We start from the raw sequence: 11,004 nt of genomic DNA, 5'->3' as shown, positions 1-11,004 counted from the left end.
ACGGCCATTAGTCTAGCCTTTGTATTGCATCCATGTGTATGTATATACATATATTTTTAATGCTATTCCAAATGGGCTGGATTCTTGAGCTTGAGAACTTTTCATAAATCATGCATTGATATCATATATGTATATCTCAGGTTAGGATTGGTTCTGTCCTAGGTCTAAGACACCAGTGACTTCAAATCTCCCAGCAAATGGTAGACCACAATAAAGGTGCCAGATATCGTTATTTATAACCATTTTATTTCATCATAAAGAATCAAACTGTAGTGCTCATAGTCATCCCAGTCACTATAGGAGTTAAAAAGTTATAAGGCTAAAGCACAATGGTAATGCAAAATATATGCTAAAAATCTAAGTGAGCTCTCATTATACATTTTAACCTATACAGTGTAACAAAAAAGAAAACACTGGTACTTTATGAAGATATCCTGTTGTTCTCTTGTTGAGTACCAACAGACATGTTTGAGAGGAAAAAGGGGGAACTTATTTGTTCACAGTCATATGGTAAGAAGTGAGGTCACTTCCTGTTGTATTCAAGAGCCAATCCTTACTCCTGTTTGGGTTTACGCTTCCTGCATAGTCTGAGGCACAGGAAGTGGATTGAACCCACAGTAATGGCTACCAGCACAAACAAAACAGCCAGTAGGAATCCAATCACATCCAGTGAATGATAGGAGTACCAGGGCATCTTGTAAGACTCTGTTCGCAGGTGGGCGGCCCCTTTGTGTCTCATGACAAATTCGATCCAGAAGAGGGCGGTGTCCAGAGGATGCGTGGGCTTGTCCCGGTGCAGGCTTGAGAGCCGCTCCATACTGGTCCTGTAGGACGGATCGTAGAGGACTTCCTGTACAGCCTCCAAGAAGCTCTGGCTGGAGATCTTGGTGACTTCAAGCACCTTGGCCGCTCCACGCACCTCCAGGCGTAAGACGTTCTCGAACTGGTCGAAGAGCAGCGGAAGCCCCACCACCGGCACCCCGTGGTACATGGCTTCGTAAAGGCCATTGGTGCCACCGTGGGCCACAAAGGCCTTGACCTTGGGGTGACCCAGGAGGTCGTTCTGGGGCATCCACTTGACCAGCAGGGTGTTGTTGCCCAGGCCGATGGGTTGCTTGCCCATGTGCCTCCAGATGACCTTCTGGGGAAGTTGGGCGAAAGCGGCGGCGATCTCCGAGGTGATCTCCACGGGCAAACCTTTGACAAGAGTTCCCAGTGACATCAAGATAACCCCGTGTTCTCCCGAGCTCTGGACAAACTCCTCCAGCTCTGTCGGTAGAGGTTTGGAGGGTTTACATTGGAAGCCTCCAATGTAGACAATGTTGGGCATGGTGGGCCGGGGGAACTCGAAAACAAAGTCCACCCGCATGAGCCAGAGGTCCGTCCCCTGCAGAAGGTGGTAGAAGTTTGTACCTGGCTCAAAGTATCTCTTCACCAGCTTATCGTAGTGTGGGCTGATCACGAACATATCAATGATCATGTTGAGGAGGTAGATGAACACATTCCCAACTCGCTTGCCGAAGGTCATTTGGTCCGAAGTGGCATAACCAGCGGTGGGGACATAGGACACGGGCGATGGGGCCACCACGAAATGCCCCTCTCCGCTGGTGATCCAGCGAACATTGAAGACAGTGGGTAGCCCAAGCTTATGGGCTACCAGGACCCCGACGGGCAGCCCTGGGTCCAAGAGTACCACGTCGTACTGGCTATCCCTCAGGCTCTGCATCAAAGCCTTGTTCTCAAACATCTCCACCACAAACTGACTGGCCTGCTGGTGCATTCCTGACAGCGCCGACATCATGTATGAGTAGAAGGACACAAAAGCCAAAGGCGATGCGCCTTCCCTTTGGATCTGCAGCATTTTGACGAGGAAGGATGTAAAGAAGTCTTGTTTTTCAATGTGCATGCCCCCAGGCACAGTGATGGAGATAGAGCGGTAGTGGGGCGACGACTCCTTGATGTACCAACTGCTGGCCGAGCGCACCACAGTGACCTGATGACCCCGGGCGTGGAGTCCCTCGATCAGGAGGTTCATGTTGACCCAGTGGCTGCCATCCAAGGGGAAGATGAGGATGTTGCCCCCAAGAGCCCCTGGCAGGCCACCGAGGAAGGCCACCAAAACCGCAAGGACGAAACCGGTCACCCCGTTCAGGCCACTCATTGTTCTACTCTGGGAAGAATGAGAGGAATGATGTCAGAATGTATAAGGGTCATTGCATGAAATTAGTTCCTTTTGGGTAGTACAACTTTGAAAAAAAGTATACTTTTTATTTCACATAATTTTAACATTCTGTCAGAAAGAGCACATGTTCAACTTAATAAAAAAAAAAAAATTCACATCTTAAAAACTAAAAACTATATTAAGTGCCTATTAATTTCCAAAGAAAGTAACAGGGTTGATGATGTCCTCTTAAATCAGCCAGGAGGAATGGAAGATTGTTGTACGTAACAAGGAGGGGCAATTGAATGCAAGCTTCACCCAAATAATTATCTTAAAACATTTCTATCTTGTCTATCTTTGGGTAACAAGGTTGACATGTTATGCTTGACCCGCTCAGTTTCCACCACAAAACACCAGAAAGTGGACAAGAGTAGAACCAGCTGACCTGCTTTTACTCTATGATTTTACTAGTAGATGTGCAATGTTTGTTTTGGAAAAAAAACAATTTAAAAAGGAATAGTTTCACCATATCATCGAAAAAGTTAAGTTCACATAACAGTGTTGACCTTCAAATGAGGGACAGGTTGTTGTTGTTTTTTTTACCTTAAAATTAATCACTCTGTCAAAGCAACAAAATAAGTATCAAGTCATGGGGGGAGGGGGGGCACAGGGGGACATGCCAAAATGTTGAACTTTGGCACTTTAGCAAGTCTTCATTCATGTTAAAAATCTGATTTATTGAATTTTACATGTGGTCTATATTAAAGGGCAATTCATTTCATGACACAGTCATGGTCCATAAGTAATCCTTATACTGCTGATGGTAAAGCTACAATGCTCAGATTGGGGAAAAACATGAATATTTCTTGTAAAAAGAGAAGGGGAAAAAAGGTAACTGGCAGAGAATGTCCACTTAGTGATGTTCTCGTCTTACGCAACTAATCAAAAGACTGGAACTGTGGATTACACAGTTCAGCCTTAGTAGGCTATGTACTTTTGTCAAGAGATGAACTGAGTTTAAAGTCCTGATGGACTGAGTTTAAAGTCCTGATGAAATGCATATTGTGGCTAATCTCCTATACAAACACACACACATTCACTATTCTCTAGGGCATACACTGCAGCAGAGGGGGGACTTAACACCAGCAAGTGCATACAAGAGCATGGTCCCCAAGTGACCACTATGGTCGAGCACATATCCTCTTCACCAAAGTCCCATGGGGGGAAAGGGGTAAACCTCAACATTTAACTCAGCGAACTATGCATTTAAAAGACAACACTACCTATTCAAATTGTCCTGCAGCACATTAAAATAATACAGTAATTGTATAAAGAAGAGACAATCCAACAGTCCACAAATAGGAAATAAAAATACCTAAGTGTTCCAGTGGCTATATCAAATATCGTATGCAAAAATATTGAGTTATTGTCAAGATAAAGAGAAGGAAAAGAACATTGTAGCCTACCTTACTTCACAAGCTCTGAGCAGCAGCGTACGTTGAGCCCCTTCTGGCTTACTGGAGCTGGCAGTCTCGGTATGTTGTATAATGAGGGAGAGGTTAAAGTGAGGGAAGAAAATAATGTATTTTTACAAGGGAGAGCGAGAGAGAGGGGGAGGGGGACAACTAGGCAGCCACTCTTCCCCACTGCAACAACATTTCCACCCCTTCCCGACTCCACCCCCTCAATTTCCTTCCATGCACTGAACAATGTTTCCCACCTCAAGGTATATAAAAAACATAGCCTGCTGTAACTGAGATAAACTGCTGACTGAGGCATTCTCAGGGAAACAACATTCTATAACAAAGCAATAGAAAGAATTGCTAAACGTAATAAAGAGACATATTTTACACACATCAGGAATAACCCTTGTACTAAGAATCTTTATTTACACAAGCTGGTGCATTGGGTGTGTGTCTGTGTCTGTGTGTTTGTGTGGGCGTACAGTGTCAAAAATGCTTATTTAATTGAATCCCGGCCTTAGTTAACACAGGAGTTAATCATTGGACAAATGTTGAAATTGCAGAGCTGCATTTTTGTCGAAGATGAATCCACAATAGCATGTCATCTCATGGATACTTAGGGATTTTGGCAACTCTACTTCCCCAGAGTCAGATGAACTCATGGATTCCATTTTTATGTCTCTGTGTCCATTATGAAGGAAGTTAGAGATAGTTTCACGAGCCAATCCTAACTAGCATTAGCGCAATGACTGGAAGTCTATATAGTATCCCTTTAAAGATAGGCTTGCACTCTCGACAGTCCTAGCTAAATTCTTGCTTGAGAAATTCCTCTTTGCTCAGAAGCCATTTTTGTTCCCAGAAATGATTTGATATTGAGTTAAGGGCTGCATTGAACCTTTAAGAATTTTAGTGAGGGCAATTGATTGATCTTGAGTGCTTTTTCAGTGACACAAAACACAAGTGTTAAGTATTTTTCTCAACTCTGATCTGATTTAATCAACCAAAATTACAACATTTCACAAAGGACATACACAGACACACAAATGCACACATCAGAGTTCAGAAAAATACTAACACACTTGTGTGTCACTGAAAACAATCTCTCAAGATCAATCAATAGGCTCCACTAAAGGGTGTTTTCACACATACAGTGCATTCGAAAGTATTCAGACCCCTTGACTTTTTCCCCGTTTTGTTACATTACAGCCTTATTCTAAAATGTATTACATTTGTTTTTTTCTTCATCAACCTACACACAATACCCAATAATGACAAAGCAAAAATAGGTTTTTAGAAATGTTTGCAAATTGATATAAAAAAACAACAACTGAAATGTCACATTTACATAAGTATCCAGACCCTTTACTCAGTACTTTGTTGAAGTATCTTTGGCAGTGATGACAGCCTCGAATATTCTTGTGTATGAAGCTATAAGCTTGGCACACCTGTATTTGGGGAGTTTCTCCCATTCTTCTCTGCAGATCCTCTCAAGCACTGTCAGGTTGGATGGGCAGTGTCGCAGCACAGCTATTTTCAGGTCTCTACAGAGATGTTCAATCGGGTTAAAGTCCGGGCTCTAGCTGGGCCACTCAAGGACATTCAGAGACTTGTCTCGAAGCCACTCTTGCATTGTCTTGGCTGTGTGCTTAGGGTCGTTTTCCTGTTGGAAGGGGAACCTTCACCCTAGTCGGAGGTCCTGAGCTCTCTGGAGCAGGTTTTCATCAAAGATCTCTCTGTACTTTGCTCCGTTCATCTTTCCCTCGATCCTGACTAGTCTCCTAGTCCCTGATGCTGAAAAACATCCCCACAACATTTTGCTGCCACCACCATGCTTCACCGTAGGGATGGTGCCAGGTTTCCTCCAGACGTGACGCTTGGCATTCAGGCCAAAGAGTTCAATCTTGGTTTCATCAAACCAGAGAATCTTGTTTCTCACGGTCTGAGAGTCCTTTAGGTGCCTTTTGGTAAACTCCAAGCTGGCTGTCACGTGCCTTTTACTGAGGAGTGGCTTCCGTCTGGCCACTCTAACATAAAGGCCTGATCGGTGGATTGCTGCAGAGATGGTTGTCCTTCTGGAAGGTTCTCCCATCTCCACAGAGGAACTCTGGAGCTCTGTCAGAGTGATCATTGGGTTCTTGGTTACCTCCCTGACCAAGGCCCTTCTCCCCTGATTGCTCAGTTTGGCTGGGCAGCCAGCTCTAGGAAGAGTCTTGGTGGTTCCAAACTTCTTCCATTTAAGAATGATGGTGGCCGCTGTGTTCTTTGGGACCTTCAATGCTGCAGAAATGTTGTGGTACCCTTCCACAAATCTGTGTCTCGACTCAATCCTATCTCGGAGCTCTATGGACATTTCCTTCAACTCCATGGCTTGATTTTTGCTCTGACATGCACTGTCAACTGTGGGACCCTATATAGACAGGTGTGTGCCTTTCCAAATCATGGCCAATCAATTGAATTTACCACGTGGGCTCCAATCAAGTTGTAGAAACATCTCAAGGATGAGCAATGGAAACAAGATGCACCTGAGCTGAATTTCGAGTCTCATAGCAAAGGGTCTGAATACTTATGTAAACAAGGAATTTCTGTTTTTTATATTTAATACATTTACCAAAATGTCTAAAAACCTGTTTTCGCCTTGAAATTATGGGGTATTGTGTGTAGACTGATGAGGGAAAAAATGTATTTAATCAATTTTAGAATAAGGCTGTAACGTAAGAAAATTGGGAAAAAGGGAAGGGGTCTGAATAATTTCCGAATGCACTGTAGTTCTCATCAATAGTTTGAATCAGAGTTGTATTCTATTTTATTTGGCCCGCTTAGTTTCACAATGTCACACGAACTAAAATGCCTAAACAAAACCACATGTCCATGCAAGTAATTAGTTTATTGGAGAAAAATGTTCACGTTTAATCCATCTATGACTTTCATGATGTCACGAATCCCACCGAAGGTGGCTCCCCTGCCTGCTCGGGCGGCGCTCGGCGGTCGTCGTCGCCGGCCTACTAGCCGCAGCTGATCCCTTTTTCCTTTTCGGTTGGTATGTCTTATTGTTTGCACCTGTTCCTTATTTGTGTCTCTTGATTTATGGTTATTTAAGCCTGTTTAGCCCGCCCAGGTTTGTGCGGGATTATTTTCGTCAGAGTGCTTTTTTGTTGGATGTGCTGGCGATCTGCCTGTGTTATTTTCTGTGCGAACTGTGGACCCGTTGTATAGGGGTTGGGCACTTCGTTATTTACGCCGGTTGTGTTGGCGTCGACCGTTGTCGTACAATAAGGAATAAACACATTTTTTCTTACCTCTGCTCTCTGCACCTGACTCCTACCACCACTCCTAGCAATCGCTGACACATGAAGCATCACTTGTGTGTTCCAAACTTTATTTTTGTTTCGTTTTGGTCTTCGAATAACATGCGGGAGGAAACAGATCAATAGCCGCTCTAACTGCAACGTGAATAGCCTATATTCAGTAGGCTATTCTATATACCCAGAATAGCCCACATCTCCCTAATCTGCATTGGATGCGCTCATAAATATGCTGCTACTCACATAATGTTTCAGAAATATAAAGTTATGGTACTGTGTGCATTTCATCAAATGCTCACCGTCAAACAACGAATAATATTGCGTGCCTCTGGTTCTTTTCCTGTGTTTGGTCTGGACTGCGTTCTCACCTGCATGAACCACACCACGGTTCGAATGGAATTGGACCAAGACCAGTCTTTTTGAGCGAACCGTGGTGCGTTGTTTAGTACGATCCCGAGTCCCCTTAGTGTTCACACCAGTCCAAACTAACTAAACTAAGGGGGAAATGTGCCAGACTTAAGAAAAATCACTGCAAGCCAATTTGGTGTGAAAGCCCTTTAACTCACGTGCATGCATGCTTAAGTGTCTCATTATGTAATATTGTGTGTGAACACTCAGTAATCTTGGTTAATTAAATTAGAGTTGAAAAAAAATACAAATACTTGTGTTGTGTGTCACTGAAAAAGCACTCAAGATCAATCAATTGCCCTCACTAAAATGTTACCCAATTGTGCCCAGTGGGAAGGGGGAAATGAAAACTAGCTGTTATTGGCAGAGAAGTTTGGAACTCTCTTTCTTATTGGTCTTTTAACTAATTTACTGCCCTGTGATGTAACCAGGCAGGCCAAAACTCCATCCATCCTGAAATTTCAGGTGGCCTTTTTAATCAGCTCTTACACTAAAAGGGCATTATTAACATTTTTCATAATTTCACAGTATTATTTCAACCTCATAGTGTAAAGATATATACTGATATATACTGATATATACACCTCCTAATATTGAGTTGCACGCCCTTTTGCCATTAGAACAGCCTCAATTGATTGGGGCATGGACTCTACAAGGTGTCTAAATCGTTCCACAGGGATGCTGGCCCATGTTGACTCAGTTATGCCAAGTTGGCTGGATGGCCTTTGGGTGGTGGACCATTCTTGATACAGATGAGAAACTGTTGAGCGTGAAAAACCCAGCAGCGTTGCAGATCTTGACACACTCAAACCGGTGCACCTGGCACCAACTACCATACCCCGTTCAAAGGCACTTAAATATTTTGTCTTGTCCATACAACCTCTAAATGGCACACATATACAATCCATGTCTCAGTTATCTCAAGGCTTGAAAATCCTTATTCAACCTGTCTCCTCCCCTTCAACTACACTGATTGAAGTGGATTTAACAAGTGACATCAATAAGGGATTATAGCTTTCACCTGGATTTACCTGGTCAGTCTATGTCATGGAAAGAGCAGGTGTTCTTAATGTTTATATGTGTTTATTAATCACCAGAAAATCCTGTTTTTGACTGCACTGGACTTATAACTAACTCAAAAGTGCAAGCCAATGTTTAACCATGAGATAACATGCTATTGTGGATTAGTGCATAAGAGGCCAGCCATCCTTCCTGTTTCAGTGAGATTCATGTGCCATTAATAAGGAAGCTGCTTTCGTAACACCCCCTCGCTCTCTTTGCATAAGTGTTAATAGTCAAACGCTTAGTCAACCATGAATCCACCTCTAACCTCCCAGTCCCCAAGTATCACGAGTGTGTGACAGCATGAGACAGGGGTGGCGCATTGAGAACCTATAGCAGATACGTATGTCTCCTCTCTAGTTGTTTTTCTGTGTCTTTGCGGACAACTTCTGATCACGTTTCTCTGAAGCTGTAAGAAAGACCTTTGTATTGAAACGCATCAGCTTTGAATAACAGGGCACCATGAATTGGAAAGAATACATCTCATCGTAGTCCATTTTTTGGGTGTTACTATCTTTTAACAGCTCCAGCATGTTAACCAGAATGGCATATCTTCATGCTGTGGGTTTGGCCCTTCTAGCTCTGGCAGGCTGGTGGTCCCTGTGTGCTGCTGATGTGGGGGACTTCGCCCCATGTCTGAACTTCTTCTACAGGTCGTGGCCCCCCAAGGGTCTGTCGGGGACCCCCATCTGTCAGCGCTATGGGAACCAGTACCACTTCGCCTCGCTGTACAGCCGCCCACGACGCTCGCCAAGGTTCTCTGCTTACATGTTCAGCCCACCAGAAGGGAAGAGGCCCCCAGCAAACTGGAAGTTTGAGCCACAGGTAACAAATTACTTAAAGGGAAAGATAAGTATTTTAAAACTTGATATTAGATGTTTCCTTACCCTGAAAGTAGTCTATCACCGTTAAGTATGTCAAACCAAATAATTGAGCAGATATCAATTGATTTGGCCATGACATTTTGGAAAATCCACGGTTGCTCCTATCACTCCTATTGATTTTTAGCTAGCAGTGCCAAAACTTAGCTGATGTTTGTAGTGGCTGTTAAAAGTTAAAGGGATACTCTGGGATTTTGGCAATGAGGCCCTTTATTTATTTCCCCAGAGTCAGATAAAAACGTGAATACCATTTGTATGTCTCTGTGTCCAGTATGAAGGAAGTTAAGAGGTAGTTTCGCAAACCAATGCTGGAGTGTTCTGTACTAGATTAAAAAGAGGAAATGCTCATTTTAAAAAACAAGAACAGACACATTTGTGGTTGGCACAGAGCCTCATCATCTGCACACAATTATGTTTCTCAGTTCACTGAAGCCAAAATGTACTGTGCCATGGTTTGTCTTGTTGGGAAAGCCCCCACTTACTGCAACATTCAACACAAGATAGCTTCTTCAAAAACTCCCATTTTCTAACCCTTAATGCCCTAGTTGACCCTCAACATTTCCCCTTTCCAGTTAGCCAACGCCACAGCGGATGGCAACATGACCCCCTTCCCACTAGGTGAGCTAGACCCGGATGTGGTGAACAGCCAGGCCGTCCAGCTGGACTATACCAACTCCTCCTACACTCGGGGGCATCTCAACCCCAGCCTTCACCACCAGACCCAGGAGGAACGCTCATCCACCTTCACCCTGACCAACGTGGTCCCTCAGAAGGTTGGCTCCAACAACGGGCCCTGGGAGACACTGGAGAACAAGGTCAACCACACTCTGGGCTCCTACTGCCTCGGTGTGGCCTACGTTGTGACGGGGGTTATTCCCTATCTGGACAACAAGCACTGGATCAATGGTCATCGAGTGGCAGTGCCGGAGTACATGTGGTCAGCCTACTGCTGCCCTAAGTACAACAAGAGTCTACTTAACAAGGTTAATCTTAGCAAGTTTTTCCCCACGTATGCTGCTATTGGGCGCAATGACCCAAACAGCACAGAAGAGATTGTGCCCATTGACAAAAGCAGTCACAAATGGTTCTGGGGTTACGATGTAAGGCGTATGCCTCTTGATACATTGGAGATGTACCTGAAGGAGCGATTTGGGACCGTCATCAATGTGTTTTATGAACAATGCTCTGGGTTACAATGACCATATCTACCATATATCTAAGGTAGATATAAGGGGGGTGTATTGTAATGGATCATGTGTGCATAGACAGCAAAATTACATTTGTTTCAATTCATTTGGCACTAATGTCACAAGTAGTATGTCCTCAATTTGAGCACACGTGCTCTTCAAATTGTCTAGATTGCTCAACAGTCTAGGTTTGAAGTAAATCACGGACATCAAAAATATGGTAACACTTTACATATAACAGTGTCAAAATAATGTAATATGCATGAAATGTGTCCCAAATGTCATAATAAAATGTCACTGAATGTCAAACTACAAGAGACTCATTTTGAAACATTGGAAACAGTTATGACATACACTCAGTTGCCAGTTAATTAGGTACACCCATCTAGTATCAGATTGGATGCCCATTTGCCTCCAGAACAGCCTGAATTCTTCAGGGCATGGATTCTACAAGGTGTGGCGTTCAAATGTTGCTCAATTGGTATCAAGGAACTACGTGTGCCAGGAAAACATTCCCCACACCATTACACCACTGTCACA

General features: G+C 43.7%; 2 protein-coding genes across 6 annotated transcripts; one reads left to right on the top strand and one right to left on the bottom strand.

Moving 5' to 3' along the window:
- Positions 1-226: 226 nt before the first annotated feature.
- On the bottom strand, positions 227-3,819 carry ud2a2 (UDP-glucuronosyltransferase 2A2). Of its 4 annotated transcripts, none has more exons than XM_014158487.3 (2): positions 3,628-3,819; positions 227-2,165 (listed from the first exon to the last, which is right to left on the bottom strand). In XM_014158487.3, the coding sequence occupies exon 2, from the start codon at positions 2,159-2,161 to the stop codon at positions 554-556; it is 1,608 nt and encodes a 535-aa protein (XP_014013962.1). In that variant the 5' UTR covers positions 2,162-2,165; positions 3,628-3,819; the 3' UTR covers positions 227-553.
- A 4,843-nt stretch (positions 3,820-8,662) lies between these two features.
- LOC106579127 (endonuclease domain-containing 1 protein) lies at positions 8,663-10,773 on the top strand. 2 transcript variants are annotated; one of them, XM_045702574.2, is made up of 3 exons: positions 8,663-8,807; positions 8,921-9,221; positions 9,850-10,773. In XM_045702574.2, the coding sequence occupies exons 2-3, from the start codon at positions 8,928-8,930 to the stop codon at positions 10,474-10,476; spliced, it is 921 nt and encodes a 306-aa protein (XP_045558530.1). In that variant the 5' UTR covers positions 8,663-8,807; positions 8,921-8,927; the 3' UTR covers positions 10,477-10,773. The 2 variants fall into 2 exon arrangements, with proteins under 2 accessions (XP_045558530.1, XP_045558531.1); XM_045702575.2 differs by having other exon boundaries at positions 8,724-8,739.
- The last annotated feature ends 231 nt before the right edge of the window (positions 10,774-11,004 follow it).

The sequence above is a fragment of the Salmo salar genome, chromosome 19 (genome assembly GCF_965601325.2).
Source record: "Salmo salar chromosome 19, fSalSal1, whole genome shotgun sequence".
Classification (NCBI taxonomy): domain Eukaryota; kingdom Metazoa; phylum Chordata; class Actinopteri; order Salmoniformes; family Salmonidae; genus Salmo; species Salmo salar.
Note: the sequence above shows the minus strand (reverse complement) of the source record. Positions and strands in the feature narration are given on the sequence as shown.